Here is a 19,749-nt window from a genome sequence, read left to right as displayed (position 1 = left end):
TGGCTAGTTTTAAAGACCTCATATTCAAAAGCCAAGTATTAATAAATCACTAGTCCTCATTGTCGGTTGTGTAATAAGTGCGCTGACTAATTTCTACCGGTTGTAATGTTTTTATGCCAAGTCCCATACCAGGAGGAGTCTGCACTTTTCTTACCCAAAGTGACATTTTTACACTGGTGGAACAAAACGATCGGCATGCAGTCCTCTGAGGGGGTTTGTAAGCACGACACCAGCTGCATTGTTTACCATAAATATTAATTTTTTTAATTTTCAGACAGTGAATGTAGTCGTAAAAAAACGTTCATTCATGCAAATGAGAAAATTAACATGCAAACCTGGACTGGAGGTTTTTGAGCAGTGTTTCTTTTCAGTGAACTCCGATTAAACTCATGTGGACGAATGATGAATGCGCTAATGTGTTCTATCAAGGTAAAATTTTGTTTGAACTTTAAAATGTCAATTATTGCCAAAAGCTGGTGTGTATGTTCATTATGTATTAAGAGTGTATCTGTTATGTGGCGTGCTGTTTTTCTTTTCTCAGTTCTCAGAAAAAAAAAGTCTTTGTTTTTCTGCAATTATGTCTTTGATGATCTTGTTTCCTGACGTTAATGTATAAATGTGTTTAACTATGCTACAGTCACATGATAACATCTACCTGACAACAAAGCTGACAAAGCCATGGATCAGTATATTGCAGGTTTCTGCACGCAAAGCCATTTGTATTACATCATCACTTAAATGTGAATTGCACTGTTTGTCCAGTGTTGTTTACCGGTTAACTGCTCTGTTTTCAATTTGTCACTTTATAAGCTGTGTCCTCTTTTGTTAGTCTGGTGCGTGTTTCCTTTATGTTAGTGGTACAATAATCTTTGTTTTATGTCCCTTTGATTCCTCACTGGAACAATCCTTCCCGATTCTTAAAAAAAAAAAATCCTTGTCAGCCATTTTCTAGTCATTTTTATTCAGAAAAGACGGTAACTCATCAGGAAACTAGATTATTTAATTGCCAAGTGTTTTTGGAAATGCGTGCCTTCTCTTTGGGGGCCACAGTGGCTCTTCATCAGGTGACTGCGCTCCTGCTGGAGCTGAGGCTCCCAGCAGCATGTGGTCATGTTGTCTACAGCTCATAGTGGCTTATTTTGCTTCTGAAAAGGTTATTTACACTTTTGGAAAATTATTGTTCAATGAGAAAATCCTTTGTAAGATGTGAAGGATCTTTGGGGTCAGAGATAAATAAAAAGGTTTTCTTTTGGGGGAAGAGTTCGTTTTTTACTTTTGAATTATTAAGAACTTTCTTAGGCAAAAAAATTCTAAATAATGTAAAAAATCTATTTGGAGTTTAGATTTTTTACAGATTGCACACGATAGCGCCTTCTGTTGTCTTATTGCAGCATCGGAATTTTCGGTTGTTCAGTAACTGCTGTTTCCTTTTTTTCCTTAAATGCTGCGGTTACAGCAAAATGTTATGTTTATACAAAAAATACTTTTCAAATAAACTCAACGGCTTAATGCACATGAGGATATCTATTTTTAACAATAATAATGAAAGCAATATTTTCGACAGCATAAGTCATTAAATATTTGTAAATAAGTTACGAGGTGTGTGCGGTTCAAGGTTCATTTTCAATGGATCTTGTCATAAAAGATGTTATGTCAAAAAAGGTTGATTTTAATTGTAATTTCTTCTTTCACTGAAGGTCGGTGAACGTCACATGAACCGAAATTCACACATGCGCAGTTTAGTTAGTGGCGGGCAGGAAAAAGGAAGTGCAGGCACAAAATTGAAATCTGCTGCTGCTGATCTGTAGTTTGGACTAAAGGTATGTAAACTATATCATGGCAAACGAGGCATAAAGTATTAAACTTATGATTAAAACATTTATTGGTAGAAGGCACGTTTATATGCGTTTTAGACCGTTTTCTTCTGCCGTTTACGACAGCTACTCATGTTTAACAGCGACACCTAGTGGTCAATAAGGTTCTCTACAGATATGTTGATTGAACGCACTAAAATAATATTGGTCGGCGATTAAAAAATGTTTTAAAAGGTTAATTTGTGGTTGAACCTAGGTTTGTAAAACATTTCTTTAAACTTGAGACCAAGGTCTCCTGAACTGATCTAAATTGCTTGTTAATCTGACTGGATTTAGTTAAGTTATTGTGTAAATAAATGTCTGTATAATGTCTATAAATGTAGATTTTTCTTTTGCTTACAGCTTTCTTTTGGAAAATGGACTGGATTGGGTTTGGCTATGCTGCAGCCATTTTCTTTGGAGGCTTTCTTGGTTACAAGAGAAGAGGTCAAAGATTGTTGTTCGATTACATTTTAACAGAAGTCTCATTTGAACTCCTTTTAATGATGTGGATGTGTTTGTTTTATTACAGGAAGTGTGATGTCACTGATTGCTGGTTTTGTTTTTGGTGGATTATCAGCTCTCGGCGCCTACAACATTTCCAACGACCCAAAGAATATCCTGGTGTCCCTGAGTGAGTGCATCTCATTTAGATTTGACTGATCAGACTTTATTTAACGTCATTCCTGTGGTGATGTTTCAGTTGCCTCTGGAGTCCTCTCAGTCATCATGGGAATGAGATACAAGAAATCTGGAAAATTAATGCCTGCAGGGATCATTTCTGGGCTAAGGTCAGAGTCATTGCAAAACATGACTGGGCCAAATCGATTAAGCAATCAAGAGACGTTGAGACACATTTGCGGAATGAGTGATTTTATTTTTTACTTCTCCTTCTCGCAGCTTATTGATGGTGTTTCGCCTACTTCTCCTCATGGTGTGACCGAGCGATCAGCACTGACAAGTCTTCTAAAGGGATCTTTACGACCAAGTCTGCAGTTCTGTGGGTTTTTTGTGTGATTGCACAATCAGAGATAATCAGACAAGATTCTATTTTCCTACAGTTGTGAAATGAGAGTAAATGTTTGACAGTATTTCCCACAGATTCTGCTAAATCAGCTATTAAGCTAGAAAAAAACAAACAGAACAACAGAGCAAGTTGAATTTTTTTTGTTTTATTTGATATGTCTGAGATAGATTGTACGATTGGTGAACATTTTGTAATGGATGACAGTTAAAATAAAGATTTGATTCATACAACACATGTTTATTAAGCGAAATGTCCTCTGAAACGGAACAAAAACTTCATTTTCAGACGTTTCCTCAGTAGTGACGCTAGAAAACAGCATGATTAGTATTTTTGCATTAGATCAATGTTAATTTTAATATAATGCAGCCATAGGTGCTTTCACCAGTTTTATGAATCACTTCAAATGTGAGGAATGTATTAGATCTTTTTGGAGAATTTACAGATTTAGTGTTGTGAGGTTGAACACTTCCATGACCGTCTTCTTGTAATGTTCATCTGGCTGCGGCTTCCTCTTGCTGCCTGGCTGCAGGAACCTGCTGATGGCAGGAATACGGCTCATCCTCCCCTGGAAAGCCTGGACACAAACCCAGAGAGAACTGAGCACAGTTTGAGGGGGAATTTTAAAACGGGCACATGTCAGATTTACCTTGGTGTTGGGAAATTCTGCGAGGATTGCAGGGAACTTCTCCTCAAGCATCAGAGTGCATTCGAGCAGCAGCACATCTGCAAGGCTTAGCTTACCTCCCACCAGGTAAACAGACCCACTCAGCGCCTGATTCGTTTTCCAAACACATAGAACTGCTTTAGATGAAATTAGTAATATTTTAGGCTAATTTAATGAGTTGTTCCACTTTACCTTTTCAAACACTGGCAGGTAACGCTCATTTGCTTTAGTTAGGATGTTGTCAAGTTTAGGTTTGGTGTCTGAGACGAAGGGCAGAATCATCATCATTTCCATGAGGTCCATCAGCCCCTCTGAGTACATATTGATCCTAAAGGAGATGATTTTTTTTTATTTAATGAACAACCATGAGAACAGAAACTGCCATTATTGCAAAAAGCAGATCTGGAACACACATGACGCGCTCTTTGATGTCTTTTCCATAGAGGTTGTACTTCTCAGCAATGTAATGTAGGATCGCCTTTGTCTGCACAAGTTTCATGCCATCGATCTCCACCAAGGGGACCTGCTGGAACATGAGCGACCCATCTGCAGAGCATTCACAGCACTAGGTCATGCAGAGAGCCACTCCCAAGATAAGAGCGCACAGTTACTCCCATTGCTGTAGACTCACATGACCTGAGCTAAACCTTTCAGCAGAAGTCCTATCTTGCAACCCTTTCAGGTTGAACCTGAAACTGAACTGGACACAGGAAAATGAGGAGCATGCCCTCCACGAGAATGTCTCTGAAAACCAACTCACCATCCAGAAGCTTCTGGTACTGATCTCTGGTTGTCAGGTGAAACTCATCAAACTGTGGTCATAAATACAAATGAAATGCATTTATTGCACGTGACGGGGTAAGAAAAGTATGCAAAGCTCCAGAACAGCTTCACCCACCTCCACTTCTGCAACTGTCAGAAGCCAACGGATTGACTCCATTTTCCCTCTCCCGTTGAAATAGTGCAGACTTACTTTTCCAGACATGGCTGTTGGGTTTTCGGACAAATCTGTCAAACTTTTTTAAAAAGAGAAAAGGTTATAATGTGTGAAAAACATCACTTTTGGATGAGGACATGAAAATAAGCACAGGGTTTGTACCTGTACACAGAAAGGAGCTCTCTGCTTCCCGATTTCTGCTATAAACTAAAGTCAGGGGCGTGCCGAGGTCACCTGGGACGGGTTAAAGGGAGTGGAAACATCCAAAGTCTGTGATTGGTGGGTTTGGACCAATAGGAACACGACTTATTCTCGTGTATTTTGCTAAGACTCATGGGTAAAAATGTTTCTAGGCTTGTTTTAGCTTTTATTTATGATTTCTTTAGCGACGATTTCCAACAACACACGTTTATGTTGAATTATCTACAAGAATTCTATCCGTTCTAATGAACATAATATAAGAAGAAACCGTAACAAAGAGCGCTGTTAGTTTGTGTGTCTATATATTCCGCTCGGCCATCTTGGGTTTTTCGGATGTGAGGGCGATCTGGCTGCGACATCTGTCACCCCATTGATCGCTAGGGTTGATTCGGCTGATCTGGCTGGCTAGGCGGGTGTCCCCTTCCTCCCTCACCACTCCACATGAGTCCCTCCCGAAGCTCAGCGCTCGGTGGCAGCGGACGACCCCCTGGACGACCATCCTTCGGTGTACCAGTAGCTGCGCTCCCCTGCTAGAAACTCCAAACAAGCTCAAGGCCAAAAGGAGAAACGTAGGGAAGTCAAGCTCCAAGCTTCAGACACATCCAATTGCGGCGCTGCACGTGGCAGTCTGCCTTTCTTTTCATACTTTTTTTATTAGTAAATAAATAATGGCCAAATCGAACAAATAAGTTCAGTTTTTGCAAATAGAGCAGAAATCAAAAATCGATCAAGAGAATAATGACCAACACTTCCCATTTCAGGAAAGAGGTGTATGTGTATGAACACAACTGTCCAGGAATTACCCATGACCGGTCATTCCCAAACTTTTCAGATTCCATCCATACATTTGTGTGTGTGTGGGTTTTGATGCAGAGCTGCATTCCTACTTGGTATCTGATTGTTTAAAAGCAATAGATGAATAAGCAACATGTCCACTAAATGTTGCTTCAGCTAACAAGGAATGATCTCAGCTTCCAACAATAGTCCCTGGAGATCTTATTAAACACTGTTAAACATGTGTCGAACCCATTAAAGGGTTCGACACATGAGAGGCGACAAACGACTGCGATCAACTAAACTTTTCGCTGTTGCTTTGAAAACTTGACAAACGGGAGGTGGCATGCAGCAGCGGCCAGCAGCAAAAGCCAGCGACGAGCTCTGTTCCAGGGCCAATAGCAAGTCTTCTGTTGTTTTGATTGGCCGTCAGATTGGAGGCAATGTTGGGTTGAAAAAGCAGTAGATGTGAAGTCTCACAAGGTTTTGCTAGAGTGAAGTGTTACTTCTGATTTTACTATAAAAAAAAATTTAAGATACATGAATGGGCTCATCCCAAATAAAAAAATAAATGGTGACTCTGAGACCAAACCAACAACCAATTCACCAACAATTTCTCATGCCACTGCCTTTTGGTGAAGATCTTTATATTCTTTTGTAAACATGCTGTAAAGCTTTGGGAAATCCTACATGGCAAGTATTATTTTTTCCTTCATGTTAGCCCTGAGAAGCATCCTGTCCGCTCATTGGTCAGTCAATAATGGTCAGTCGGTGGGCGACGGTGGCACAGGAGTTACGTGCTCACCCCATGATCGGAAAGTTGCAGGTTTGAGCCCCACTCAGTTTGTCACTGACGTTGTGTCCTTGGGCAAGACACTTAACCCTTGCCTGCTGGTGGTGGTCAGAGGGACCGATGGCGCCTGTGCTCAGCAGCCTCGCCTCCATCAGTGAGCCCCAGGGCAGCTGTAGTTACATTTTAGCTCATCACCACCACCGTGTGAATGTGTGTGTGAATGGGTGAATGACTGATTGTGTTGTAAAGCACCTTGGGGGGTTCCAGGACTCTAGAAGGCGCTATATCAAATACAGGCCATTTTATTTCTTTTTAATAAAACCTCCGCTGGTTGATCCTTGTTTGAGCAACAGCGAGGAAAAGTAGAAACTTTTCAACTGTCTGGGATCACGTCGCTGGCTCGTCTGTGCACGACACATGCACGAGCGCAAAATTTCACATACAAATTGTTCGCGTCTGGCTTACCACGAGGGAGACCAGCGATTATCGCTTTGTCGTGCATGTCTCATTGAAATGAATGGGGGAGAGGCGATGTCGCCTCTCGTGTGTCGAGGTTTAGCTCATAAACCGTCGACAGTCATTAACATGCTGGACTGGGAACTTTCTTTTTACATAAAATCACCCCAAACATTACCTCATCTGTAATGTTTAACATTTTTTAATGATTTATAAGAAAGTAAAAGAAAAGCCAGGTTTTTTTTACATTTTATCATATTTTTAGTCTAAAAAGAAAATAAATTATTTTCTAGAAAATAACATTAATTAAGGTAAATAAAAAAAATTGGCAAATGGGATGAACAAAATTTGCATTGTTAGAATTCCTAAAACTAGATAATAAATGTAAAATTAGATTATTTTGCTAGTTTTATGATTTCTAGCTAAGCAACTTTTTGCCCACCCCATTGGCTGGGTTTTAAATTGACCTTATTTTAAGTACTGCTAGTTTTCTAAGAATTTATTTTCTTTTTAGACTAAAAATAAAATAAAATGTCTAAAAATGAGGATTTTTTTCACTGTGTTAGAAATCACTTTTTGCAGTGTAGTTCCAGTATTAACGCCTGCATTATTCAATAGCTACAAAAGGGTAATGAAAATCCTGGACAAAAAGCCAATGTTGTATCATCACTGTCCGATTCTGGATAAATATTCTCTACAGAGTTTTCAAGATTTTAAACATTTCAAATCTGCTTGCCTGGTCTATAAATTTATTCATGATCTAGCCCCTCCACCACTGCATGATTTTATTATTCAAAAATCACACATGAACTCTTCCAGAGTTACTCGAGCTACAGTCAGAGGTGACTGTGAGCTCCCTCTTATAGGCAAACAACATTTTCTCAAAATGTTCTGTCATTCCAGGGCTCGACTTTTTGGAACAGCATTCCTACTCAAGTGAGAGAAAGCTCAAGTCTTGTTAGTTTCAAAAGACAATTGAAACTGTGTCTACAGGAAACTCAAAGATGCAATCATAGATGACACTTTTATTTGTTTTTACTCTTGTCTGTTTCGTAAAATATGTTCCTAACTGTTTTTTTTTCTAAATGTATATTGTTGTCTGTCTTATCTCTTTTAACATTAACCTGCCAGAGGACTGCAGATGGAAATTAGCCTAAGGCTATAATCTGGCACATTTACAGTTGTATTGCTGTTCATAAATCTGCATTGTCCTCTCTTTAAATAAAGTAAGTAAATAAGAATTATTCATATTTCCTATTCTTTATCTGTTTTTTTGTTTGGACTTGAGCTTTTTGGGATCAGTAAAGACATGATTCCAGCTTCTAGATAAACTGTGGGCCATTCAGCTGTTTAGTTTCACAAGTCGGGAAAACCCAGCTGTAATTTGAAGTGTTTAATTTGGTCATTTTGATGAAAGACTCTGGATTCCCCCAAACGCAAACCACCAATACATCATTTCATGAATAAACAATTAAAAATGCTCTCTTGGTCACCTGGCGCTACCTCCAGATTTGTAACTTCGTCATGTTAAGTTGCTCTGAGGCAGTGAGTGGTGGCATGTTCCTGGAACAAATGATGTTTGTGGTTTTAAACACAAAAATGGTCAAACAGGTAGAATAAAACCTAAAGTTAAACCTACAAAGGAAATATATATATATATATATATATATATATATATATATATATATATATATATATATATATATAAAAGCTGGCCAGCATTTTGCAGCTGCTCTATTTTTACTTCTAGCAACCACAAACAGGGTAAAGAAACAGGAAACGTGAGAGGGCTGACGATAAGGTGGATGAAAATAATGTATTCTGACAGAAAGGTGTGAATGTGAAAGAAAACATCCCCAAAACACTTCTTTATCTTGATGAAAGCATACTTTGAAATAGAAAATTGACACAGAGTGAGAATGTGTGTGTGTGCATGGGTGAATGAGTGATTGTGTTGTAAAGTGTCTTGTGTGTGGGGGGGGGGAGGGGGGGGGGTACTAGAAGGCCCTATATCACATACAAGCCATTTATCATTACCCAGAGTTAGTTCATTTGTTGACTTTACATTTTTTAAGCGTCGTGTTTCCATTTTTTAACTATTTGAAACATGTAAGCTATAGCTGTGGTAAAAAAGAGTCAGTAACCACAATGATGAGAGAAACTGTCAAACCATATGCCTCCATCTTTTTTATTCAGTCTCATAAAACCTGCTTCTCTTTTCATTTACTCAGAAAGAACTTTTAAATGAAAGCAAAGCTAAAAAAAAAGGAACCAAAAGCAATTGGAAAATTTAAAAAAGGTTGTATAGTTCCCCAGATTCATGAAACATTTGTTAATCTGTTTTTCCTGTGTAGTCCCACGTTACTGTTTTATCCTGGTTTTCATTATTAAAGCCTTTTTGAGTTCACCTGCCTGCCTCCATGGGGCCTCCACCTGCACTCTGCACCTTCACCAGCCCAGCAAATAAACCTGAGAATTGTTGTGGACTGAAGGAGAGTGAAGTCCTCTCCCTGCTCAGCGACATTGGTAATCTTCTCACCAGCTTTTAGCCTGATTAAAGCTTTTAAAATCAAAACTTTAGGCACGATTGATGTTTTATTTTTATTTTGAAAAGGTTCTGGTGTCCAGTATCTCCATGAAAATAAAATAATCCACAGAGACCTAAAGCCTGAGAACATTGTCCTGCAAGAGGTTGATGGGAAGGTGAATTCAAATCCATGCAGGAATACTTGTTACTTATGTAATCTGCACGTCTTTATTTTCAGTTTTTCTGGTCATTGGTTAAAAATATTATCTCTCCAGCTTGTTCATAAAATCATCGACTTAGGATATGCAAAGGATCTGGATCAGGGCAGCCTTTGTTCGTCTTTTGTTGGAACTCTTCAGTATTTGGTAAGTAAATGTGGATTACTATTTTTTATTTTACAGTTTATCAAGTGTCATGATTTCTTATTGAAAACCTTTTTTGTGTGTGTGGCAGGCTCCGGAGCTGTTTGAGAGTAAACCCTACACTGCAACTATGGACTACTGGAGCTTTGGGACGGTGATTTTTGAATGCATTTGTGGCTTTCGGCCATTTCTGCACCACATGCAGCCAGTGCAATGGTGAGCTAATGATTAAGTTTTCATTTGCAGTGTGAATGTCTGCCAAGGACAAAAAACCTGACACATAATACATGAAATTAAGTAGTGGATTTAAAAAGATGTTAAAAAAATAAGCTTTACTTAAACTTCTTTAAAGACCAAGTTCACTGAGCAACCTGAGGCAGTGGAAGAGTTGCATTGCTGTTAGCCAATCAGAAGCAAGATGTCTCAATATCATGAATATTAATGAGTAACAATTCAAATCCTGCCGTTTTCTGCACCCCACTCCCCCGGCTAACTTCTACTTCCTGAAACAGGAGCGCCAGAGCTTTTTCTCTACTGAGAACGGCTACCAAGGCATTCACTTATTCTAGAGACCACAGCAGACGTATAGGGCTTCCACACTAGCAACGGCTCTTCTCCACCTAGATGGGCTAGGAAGTGTTCACACCTGCATAGCCTGGATTTATTCCTTGCTCAACCGGTCATTTTTTCAGCCCTCTTCCCAAGGCGGTCTGCTTCGGACTGAAGTCGTCCAAGGCACCCACTGCTGACTGATTGGCCAGCTCAAATTCATGCCTACCATTAGAGGGAGCCGTCTAAAGTCTCTCTCTGAGGAGCACGCACACACACACACACACACACACACACACACACACACACACACACACACACACACACAGCGCTGCCGGGCTTGAGCTGCACCAGAACAGATACAGCAGAGCAGGATGCAATATCACAGTCAGTCTCCAAAAGCAACACAGCTCATGTCTGTCTTTGTTTAAGGGACACAGCGGACTTCTCAGCATGTCTTTTGCCCCGTTTGGGAAGCATAGCTTTACTGTAATGTTGTTTTGTCCAAAAACTTCCATAAAGGTCAATATCTTTTTGCTAGCCAACCAACCAAAAAGTTTTCATGTTTTACTTTTAGAACAAAATCACTGTCATGTCACCAAATAGACCCAGGACTCCAGAAAGATGATGTAATTATTATCACCAGACATTTTTCTGATCAGTCCCACTGGCCATTACTTTGGCGTGTTAAAAAAATTAATAAACAATGCACTTGTTTTATGTGTAACCTTGGTGCATTTGATTGAGTTTTATGATGCATGATAAGCTCTAAAGAGCTCTATCTGATTGTTACTGGTTAAACAGCAAATGATTTGACTAAAAGATCTAACTTTGATGGTTTAAAACTATTTTGCAATTGAACATTTAATTGCATCGTTATCAGGTAAAATGTTTAATTATGACAACCAGTAACGCAATAATCCCCCTCAGTTCAGCCTCGAGGGGTTCAGATGCATCGTTTTACTGCTAAATCTGCAACGTAAAATAATGAACAATGTGGCAACCACTTGGATTTAACCAAGTTCTCAGATATAAAAACACTTGGTTACATTTCGCTACACAAACAAGTGAGAAATAAGGGCAGTGACTGATAGAGGTGTACAAATAATCTGTCAAAAATAAATCAGTGAGGTTTTATATCGTTTATGCATATAAGTGGGTAAACAATACAAAAGTGAGGTGAAACCTCTCCATATATATATATGTATAATACAGAAACACTGAGGGGCTGCATTCACAATCCAATATTTTACATCACACAGCATCCATAATACACACAATAAACCAAACGTATTGCTGTAGAGCATTTATGTACAGATCAGAATTTAAAAACAACTACTCTTTGGAAGTGAGAGAGTTTGTAAGAATACAAATAGCCGCTAGCGGTGTCCGTATTTGGCTGACCAGTCTGTTCGTCCATGAATGGTCTGTAGCGGCGGGCGAGGCAGCAGACTGGAGCTGCTCTTGTTGGCTGTCGGCACGCCGGCCGATGGGTTCATGTGGCTCCGGCCAGACCGCCAAGTTGCATAATCTAAAAAAATAAATAAATAAGTGTAGGGAAACAGTTTGTGAAGGGTCATCAGACAGAAGCAAAAACAGATATTAGAGCTCACTTGTTTCCATGGAAACACCCTGACGGCCTCTGCTGTGACCAACTGAGCCGTTGTCTTTCTTGTAAAATGATGGCATGTAATCACCTGGGATCGTATTTGTGCCTGATGAGCAAAAATAAAATAAAATTAAATTAAAATGTTGGGTTGAATCTTGCTGACCGTGATATGTCGTAACCGGGCCTTTCCACGGATGTGTTAATGTTGCTTAACGTTCTCGAAAGGTAGTGCGCAGCAATTAGCCACCGTTAGAGTTAATGGGTCCGTTTCCCCCGCCTGCGAAGCGTCACGTCGTGTTTTGGATGCATCCCAGAAGTGTGACGTTCAGCTTCGCTAAATTCACTCAGAGTAAGGTGCTGCGCTTCCAGTTCGGAAGAGACAGGAAGTCAAACACAGAAGCAGTGTAAAACATCCTTAAAATTTCTAAATAAAAGTGTGCAGATTTCCAGTCTCTGAATAATGAAAAAAAAAAACTACATCATTACCTGTAAACAGAACAGATAATAAATCACATTGATACATTGCGCCGTCCTTCTCTTTGCTCGTTATAGCGTGAACTGCCAAAGTCCTGAACGGTCTTGCAATTCTCTGGTGATTTTGTGACCTTGCAGGACCAACAGCGTGGAAAGCATTCGCTGCAGTTTCATACCTGAAATGCTCCCGGTGGGAATGTGCGTGCTGCTGAGTTTGTGGGGAAGACATCATCACGCTCTGCTTACACTACGCGCCACATTACGCACCCGGTAGAAAAGCAAGGTAATGGTTACAACGATGTTACCATGAGCTCCTCTGCTTGGCAGGGTCCCTCCAAACGGAATACTGCTGCTGCCACAATAATGGCTTCCTGGGAATTCTTTACTGGCATTCATGGCTACGTTCTTCTTAGTACTGATGCCTGAAGGAGACAAGAAGAGATTACTGACCAATATTTATTAAAATCACAAATAAAAAAGAAGCGTATAATACCAGGTAGATATCTGGACTGCCTCAGGTAATGCTGCTTGGCAGAGGCCGTTCTTGATGGCTCTTGATAGGCTGCGGTCTTGTTCAGGTTTAAAGGTGCATCTTCTTTTCCGCTGCGTCGACTGAAATCCAGAACAGTTCCAAACCTGCAGAGAAGCAAACCAGTCGTAGATTTATGTTTTTTAAACACTTCGTACATAACCCGAGTGATCAGTAGCATCACCTGCTCAGAGAGTCGTCTCCTTGTCTCGACTTCTCTGATGAGAAGTTAGGTTTTCCAAGGATACTGATGGAGTACGGATCAGTCTCCTCGTAGTTGTCCCAGTCTTCTCCTTTAACGTGTCCAGCTGCATGTCCCCAACGCCGCCGCCCTCCTTTAGGCTTCAGCTGATAGCCAAGCAGGCTTAAATTGTGTACATCCTGCTGCGTTTGCTACAAAACAAACATCAACCACGGGTGTTAGACAAGCTCAGAATATCCCAAAAGGCTTCCTTCCATAAAAACGTGAAAGGTTTCCACACCTTTTCCTGGTGGCCCTTGTCTACGATGTAAGGGAGACGGCGCTGAGGGGTTCCCTCCATCTGCTCCTGTTTCAGGATGTGCTTTGGCTGCTGCTGCTCCCGAACCAGCTCCGTGTGCCGCTGGTAAGCTGCCGGCTGGGCAGCTGCTGGTGCAGGGGAGGTCTGGATCTGATGGAGCGGCCTGGAGGGAGGGCTGTGCTGGTTAGAAGGCGGAGGCTGGGAGGGGGGCACTGGCTTCAACAGCAGAGGCTGCTGCTGCTGCGTCTGTAAGGGCGTCTGCAGATGCACGAGGCCGAGCTGAGGTCTGCCCTGATCCAGGATCTGCTGAGGAGTTCCCAAAGCCTGGCCCACGTGGAAGTAGGAGTACCTGAGAGCCTTTAAAAAACGATTAGAGCAAGCAGAGTTAGCTTTTATTGAGTCTGCCTGGACGTGAGAGCAGTATGGATGCTACCTGAGCAGAGGCTGGTCTCTTCTTGGGATCCCACTGAAGCAGGTCCATCATCAGATGGATGGCGTCAGGACTGGCATTTGGGATCAATGTCTTCAGATTATTGGGAACGCACTGAGGCCAGCGAAAATTCATGGCACTCGCCAGCTGGTATCCCTCGGCCCAATCATTCTAAAAGGAGAAAAACGTTTGAAGAACGTTTTATTCCACTTTTAACAGAGTTCAACTTATAAACTTGCTTGAATGTTGTCACTTTTCTTGTTTTTTATTTTATTTCATTGATCGTATCACCACCTTCTTTGGTGTCCCCAGGACTTGGCAAATCTTGAATATGGTGTCAACTTCGCTTGATCCGGGGAAAAGAGGCCTGAGCGTGTAAAGCTCCGCCATGATGCAGCCGACTGCCCACTGGTCTATGGGCGAGTTGTAGGATGTGGATCTGAGCAGCACCTCTGGAGCTCTGTACCTGGTCCAGAAACAAAACATCCTTTCATTTGAGCTAAAGCAGGTACGTATGAAGGACTCTTCCTGCCCTAACAGTAAATAATGTGTATTTATTTCCAAATATATTTATTAAAAACAAAATTTATTTCATTAATTTAGGATACAACTTTATTTCCTTCTTTCCTAATTGATAGATTTATTTCTTAAAATTAATATTTTTCAGTTTTTTTATTTTTATTTAGAAATGCATTTATTTATTTTCACTGTTATTTCCTCTTATATTTAATCTTTTCAATTATTGCCACATTAATTTGTTTAATATTTAATTTAACTCTTTCCTCATATATTATTTGTCCATTTTTATTTCCACATTCATTTATTCACAATTTTATTTCCTCATTTATTGATTTATTCCCCCCAAAATTTTTATTTACTTATTTCCATTGGTATTTCTTCATGTGTTTATTTGTACTATTTCTTAATGTATTTATTTATTGTCTATTTTGGCAGTGAAAGTCCTCCACAGGTATGCGTTATGTTTACAACAGGAGCTCAGGAGCTAGAGAGGGTTGTCCAATAATAGGAAGGTTGCAGGTTTGATCTCGGCTCCCACCATAGAATGCTGTTGTGTCCTTGGGCAAGACACTTAACCCGCCTTGCCTGCTGGAGGTGGTCGGAGGGACCGGTGGTGCCTGCGTACGGCAGACTCAACTCTCTCAATGCGCCCCAGGTCAGCTGAGCTGTGGCTACATCGTAGCTTATCCCCACCAGCGTGTGAATGTGTGTGGATGACTGATTGTGTTGTGAAGCGCCTTGGGGGGTTGTAGACCCCTAAGAAGGCGCTATACAAATACAGGCCATTTACAACTCACCATCTAGTTGAGACGTAGTCTGTGTACGGTGGTCGAGATCTGATCTCGCGGGCGAGTCCAAAGTCGGCTATCTTCACCAGCTCTGGACCCATGCACAGAAGATTCTCCGGTTTCATGTCCCTGTGGAAAAACCCTGGTGGAGACACAATACATCATCATCCTCCTCACTCCGATGGGACTAACCGTTATGGGCTCGACACACGGGAGGCGACATCGCCTCTCCTCCATTCATTTTCAATGAGACATGCGCGACAAAGCGATAATCGCGGGTCTCCCTCCCACCAAGCGAAACGCGAAAAACGTGCGTGTGAAAGTTTGCACTCGTGCACGTGTCGTGCACGTGCGACCCAGCAACGCGATCCCAGAAAGTTGAAACATTTTCAACTTTTCATCGCTGTCGCTTGGGCGAGGACCAATCAACGGAGGTTTCATTCACTGACCAATGAGCGGACAGGATGCTCCGCACTTCTCCGAGCAAACATGGAGGAGAAGTTGATTATTATTATGTTTTATAGTAAAATCAGAAGTAAGATTTCACATAACTCTAGCAGCACCTTGTGAAACATCATATCTACCACTTTATTAACTCTGAACCGCTTAAATAACCTTAATTCCCTCCAACCTGACACAGCCAAACAAAACAACGGAAGTTTGGATTTCGTCATGGAACAGAACGCGTAGACGGCTTTGCCGCTGGCCGCTGCCGCGGATCGCCTCCCGTGTGACAGGTAATAAAAGCGACAGCGACAAATTTCGCTGATCGCGGTCGTTTGTCGCCTCCCGTGTGTCGAGCCCATTAGTCGTACCACGACTGAGAAGCATCCGCACCATGTTTGTGGATAAATGCGAGTCCCTGCAGGATCTGAAACATAATATTTCTGATGGCAGATTCAGGAAACAAACGTGCTCTAGAGCAAGAAAAGAGAAAACAATTTAGAAAACATCGAGCTTTTTCCTCAAATGTGCATAAATTGTGCAAAAACGCCAAAATGTACACACCTATCTTTCATTAGCTGGTATAAGTTCTCCTTCATGTACTCAAATATAAAGTACAAGTGATCATTTTCTCGAATGACCTCCTTTAGTTTGATCACATTTGCATGATTGAGTTTCTTTAGTGACTGAAAGAATAAAGAAACAGGTTGTGTAAGAAATGTACAAACAGGAAGTAAAGGCGGGAGTAAATAATTGAATCTTGACCATGCTGGAGGGAGAGCAAACAGGTCACATTCAAAGGCACGCTCTACCTACAGCTATCCATACCATTATTTCTTGGGTAAATTCAAGAAAATAGTGAAGTTTATTGGGGGGAAAATGCTGCAAAAGAGGGATTTGCTCTTGAAAATTGAAAAGGTAGCGGGATGCACCGGGATGATGAATGTTCAACCATGCTACAGTTTTAGTCAAAAGGGAGAAGCTGAAAAAAGGCTTTGAGAGCCAACAGTGACATGCTGTAATTGTGAACTACTCAGCAGGACCCTCAGCATGTTTATGTTTTGCTACAATAAGACCAAGCTCTACAAAGAAAGGATCAGGTGGTCATGTGGACCAGGAGCTAAAATAAAAACAAGAATCACCTTCTGCTCTGTGTGCTGGTGGGAGGAAATCTGAACAGTAACATATTAAACTGGTATGGGGAAAAATGTACTGAATTATTTGTCAACTAATAACATCACACACAAATCAGCATTTGTATATTTCATGATGAATTAAGTTCATAAATTAAAATAATGACTAAAGCGATGCCCATCAACACTCTTGATTAGTGGTGCCCACAAACGGTGGCTGGGGGGCATTGCCACCCCTAGAAATTTCTCTGGCAGCACCACTGATTGTGACAGGTAAATTTGTACCGTTTATGGTAAAACCAAGGTTAATGATACGGGTAACATTTTTGTTTTGTCTGGTTTATTTTCTCATATGACTGGTGAAACTTACCTTGACTTCTCGAAGGTTCATGCATTCTTCCCAAGAGTAGAACTTTCGTTTCATTCTGGAAAATACAGATTTCTATTGAATTACCTCTAATCATTGCTTCATGTTGCTGCACAGCATCTCTTCTACATGTCATTAGGTAAATTAGAAAGTCAGCACACAATGCTGCACAGATCACAAGCTCTTAAAAAATGAGGAAGTTGCCAAATACTCACTTCTTTATAGCAACCAGCTCTCCTGACTCCAGACTGCGGCCGAGGCTGACCGATCCATAGGTGCCATCCCCGAGCTGCCTGATGGTGTTGTATCTATTCATTGTGCATGTCCTCTCATATTTTTCCTCAAGGCAAGACAAGAATTAGGAGGAAAAATGGACGTGTTCAGCTCCTACTGCTGAGTGCAACCAGATTTTCCTGTGACAAATGCAGAAGACCGTGGGCTGAGCTGGAGGACTCATGGTGTCACAAACGTCCCTCCTTCATGGTGAATGGATCCAAAAATAAAACAAGAACTAATGTTAGTTTTCCATGATTACTACCGAGCACAAGCTACTAATAAATGTGCATCTCCTCAGTAGTTGCTTGTGAGTTTCAAAAGAACCATTAAACTCATTTAAAGTTTAAATAAATTATCCAAATGCTTGCACCATTTTTGACAAAATTTATGAAAGAAAAACTGCCAGTTTCTACTTATAGTTATAGATTTTTTTTCGGTTTTTAATACGAAATTATGGAAAATATATGATTATACTTTTCATATTACCACCAAAAAAAGCTGAGATCATACATTTATCCTAATTTTCTTTGGTAGTTGTTGACTGGGAGTATTTTTCCACATTTTATTGTTGTTACAACTTTTTAGGACAATAAAAAAACACCAATCACAATTAAGGTAAATGTGCCTAAAAAAAGCTCAAAGCATCATGGGTGATACAGTAAATACAGATAATCAGATGTGTTACTAAAACCTACCAGGCTGTTTGATGCTAAACTTTGGCATGTAAGTAAAGCAGATACTAACCGCACCGTAGCATTTTCTGATAAAAACAGCGATGCAGAGACAACCGTTGTCTAGCAGGGATGATCCTAACTGACACCCAATAAAAGGAGCGACATAAAACTCACCTGTCTGCTTCTAACCGACAACACCTATCCCGACATTTGTATAGTCGATGTTTAGCTACGTGCTTTTAAAAAGTAGTGTATTCAATTAATCTCTTTATAAACATCCCAGATGTCCACGACTGAACGTCAATTATCAAACAGCCAGGCCCTTCCGTCGGAGAGCTCCACAAAATCTCGCGTTATTACAAAAAACCGTTGTTTCCCTGTTTTCTCACTACAAATCACAGCTTTCCTCAGGCGGGAAATAAACAAGCATGCCTTTGTGTACTTTGTGTCCCGCACAACGGCACGTTTTAAAATACAGAGGTTGGATCTTGGGTGGTTATTCAGATTTTTCACATTTATTTAGTATTTTCTTGATTTTTTCATCCCTTTTTGAGGGACCAGAAACAATGTAACACTCCGTTCCAGGATAGCTGCCAAAACGCGCGTTTAATGCGCTTACTATTAAAATTAACGCGAATTCTCAATTAATAAATTTACACCCTACACACACGCGCGCGCGCGCGCACACACACACACACACACACACACACACACAAATCCATCACCAAAAAGACGTCAAGCAAAACCGGATGTGATCTACAGAGAACTATCTTCCTCTGCAATCTTCTTTGATTAAAATCTGTGTCCTGTGCACAGTTTTGTAAAACATGCTACTAACCTTATTTATCTAAAGAAATAAACAGATTGGACTTTATATATATATATATAATTTATTTCACTTAGCTCTGTGGTTTTTTTTGTTTTACAATCAACACAAATAAATATAGAACAAATGTTGGGGTGGGGGGGATAGCAGAATCTCGTGAATTAGAATGGAGATAAAAACAAACAAGTAGACCTCTATATCTTCAAAGGCATCAAATGTCATAATTTCAGTCTTCATCTGATGTTTTTGTGTTTTAGTCTTCTATCTGACCATGCATGAATATAAATATTTTCACATAAAAATAACAAATAAATAAATGTAATATATAAATAAATAAACACATACACACTACACTACATGCATACACATAACTGATCAAGTGAGCTTTGATTTGTTGAAAACTTAATCAACTGTTTGTAGAAATATGGGATGCAGATAGTACATGTGTTTACAATTAAACTTAGAGGAATTTAGCCTTAATGAAAACTTTTAATTTCCACTAAAGCTCCCTTAACTGTCAACTAGGTAAATAAAAAAAATCTTGTGCAATTTGTATTGTTTATTATTTATGTTGCAAGGAACAGAATAGCTCAAACTTAAAAAGCCTACTAGTTTTCTGGAAATGCAAATGCTAATAAAAAGTAATTAATTCAGTTGCAGGTGTTGCTTTGAGGAATATATCTATTACATCATAACTCCTCACTGGCCTCTTTTAAAAAGTAGTTTGAATTATTTAAATAGTGGGGGATCCTAAACACCTAGGAGCCTTGTTCTGGCTTTAGACACATTTGCACTAATTTGACATTAAAATTAATTCATCAACCCAGTTCAACTCAAAGTTTTGTTGTCAAACAAACCGTAAGGAAATGTGTTTCCTGTAATAAAATTCTTACTTTGCTGCACTAGATGCAAAAAAGTATACATTTAAGTATATACAAATAAAAATTAAACCAAAAGAAGCATGCAAAAATACAATAAAACGATCAAAATATAAAGTGTGGGAAGTGTAAGCTATGCAGAATATCAGCTATGTATAG

General features: G+C 40.1%; 4 protein-coding genes across 4 annotated transcripts; 2 read left to right on the top strand and 2 right to left on the bottom strand.

Moving 5' to 3' along the window:
* The first annotated feature begins 1,707 nt into the window (after nt 1-1,707).
* Nucleotides 1,708-3,110, top strand: tmem14a (transmembrane protein 14A). The gene is made up of 5 exons (XM_015975346.3): nt 1,708-1,820; nt 2,217-2,300; nt 2,386-2,487; nt 2,557-2,644; nt 2,754-3,110. The coding sequence occupies exons 2-5, from the start codon at nt 2,231-2,233 to the stop codon at nt 2,791-2,793; spliced, it is 300 nt and encodes a 99-aa protein (XP_015830832.1). The 5' UTR covers nt 1,708-1,820; nt 2,217-2,230; the 3' UTR covers nt 2,794-3,110.
* Nucleotides 3,010-4,865, bottom strand: gsta.1 (glutathione S-transferase, alpha tandem duplicate 1). Its single transcript, XM_015975345.3, has 7 exons — nt 4,644-4,865; nt 4,443-4,560; nt 4,305-4,356; nt 3,958-4,090; nt 3,737-3,872; nt 3,527-3,652; nt 3,010-3,454 (listed from the first exon to the last, which is right to left on the bottom strand). The coding sequence occupies exons 2-7, from the start codon at nt 4,527-4,529 to the stop codon at nt 3,317-3,319; spliced, it is 672 nt and encodes a 223-aa protein (XP_015830831.1). The 5' UTR covers nt 4,530-4,560; nt 4,644-4,865; the 3' UTR covers nt 3,010-3,316.
* A 4,040-nt stretch (nt 4,866-8,905) lies between these two features.
* Nucleotides 8,906-9,892, top strand: LOC129166751 (inhibitor of nuclear factor kappa-B kinase subunit alpha-like). The gene is made up of 4 exons (XM_054750008.2): nt 8,906-9,231; nt 9,320-9,408; nt 9,508-9,597; nt 9,686-9,892. Exons 1-4 carry the CDS (start codon nt 9,126-9,128, stop codon nt 9,812-9,814), a joined length of 414 nt encoding a protein of 137 aa, XP_054605983.1. The 5' UTR covers nt 8,906-9,125; the 3' UTR covers nt 9,815-9,892.
* Nucleotides 9,893-11,270: 1,378 nt separating this feature from the next.
* cilk1 (ciliogenesis associated kinase 1) lies at nt 11,271-18,206 on the bottom strand. Its single transcript, XM_054750007.2, has 14 exons — nt 18,061-18,206; nt 17,152-17,412; nt 16,940-16,994; nt 16,001-16,122; nt 15,830-15,909; nt 15,002-15,134; nt 13,980-14,151; nt 13,689-13,856; nt 13,238-13,612; nt 12,940-13,148; nt 12,720-12,862; nt 12,532-12,648; nt 11,757-11,858; nt 11,271-11,674 (listed from the first exon to the last, which is right to left on the bottom strand). The coding sequence occupies exons 2-14, from the start codon at nt 17,250-17,252 to the stop codon at nt 11,523-11,525; spliced, it is 1,929 nt and encodes a 642-aa protein (XP_054605982.2). The 5' UTR covers nt 17,253-17,412; nt 18,061-18,206; the 3' UTR covers nt 11,271-11,522.
* Between the last annotated feature and the right edge of the window lie 1,543 nt (nt 18,207-19,749).

The sequence above is a fragment of the Nothobranchius furzeri genome, chromosome 12, assembly GCF_043380555.1.
Source record: "Nothobranchius furzeri strain GRZ-AD chromosome 12, NfurGRZ-RIMD1, whole genome shotgun sequence".
NCBI lineage: Eukaryota > Metazoa > Chordata > Actinopteri > Cyprinodontiformes > Nothobranchiidae > Nothobranchius > Nothobranchius furzeri.
Note: the sequence above shows the minus strand (reverse complement) of the source record. Positions and strands in the feature narration are given on the sequence as shown.

Bases quoted from the DNA above. Each gene is read 5' to 3' on its own strand.
- LOC129166751 (XM_054750008.2), top strand. From the start codon at position 9,126: ATGGGGCCTCCACCTGCACTCTGCACCTTCACCAGCCCAGCAAATAAA. The intron at 9,232-9,319 runs GTAATCTTCTCA...TATTTTGAAAAG, and splicing joins CTCCCTGCTCAGCGACATTG to GTTCTGGTGTCCAGTATCTC. The intron at 9,409-9,507 runs GTGAATTCAAAT...TTATCTCTCCAG, and splicing joins TGCAAGAGGTTGATGGGAAG to CTTGTTCATAAAATCATCGA.
- cilk1 (XM_054750007.2), bottom strand. From the start codon at position 17,252: ATGAATAGATACAACACCATCAGGCAGCTCGGGGATGGCACCTATGGA. The intron at 16,995-17,151 runs GTGAGTATTTGG...TGTATTTTCCAG, and splicing joins GAGCTGGTTGCTATAAAGAA to AATGAAACGAAAGTTCTACT. The intron at 13,857-13,979 runs GTGGTGATACGA...TTCTCCTTTTAG, and splicing joins TCCTGGGGACACCAAAGAAG to AATGATTGGGCCGAGGGATA.
- tmem14a (XM_015975346.3), top strand. From the start codon at position 2,231: ATGGACTGGATTGGGTTTGGCTATGCTGCAGCCATTTTCTTTGGAGGC. The intron at 2,301-2,385 runs GTCAAAGATTGT...GTTTTATTACAG, and splicing joins TCTTGGTTACAAGAGAAGAG to GAAGTGTGATGTCACTGATT. The intron at 2,488-2,556 runs GTGAGTGCATCT...GTGATGTTTCAG, and splicing joins GAATATCCTGGTGTCCCTGA to TTGCCTCTGGAGTCCTCTCA.
- gsta.1 (XM_015975345.3), bottom strand. From the start codon at position 4,529: ATGTCTGGAAAAGTAAGTCTGCACTATTTCAACGGGAGAGGGAAAATG. The intron at 4,357-4,442 runs GTGGGTGAAGCT...TTATGACCACAG, and splicing joins TGACAGTTGCAGAAGTGGAG to TTTGATGAGTTTCACCTGAC. The intron at 3,873-3,957 runs GTGTGTTCCAGA...CATCTCCTTTAG, and splicing joins GACATCAAAGAGCGCGTCAT to GATCAATATGTACTCAGAGG.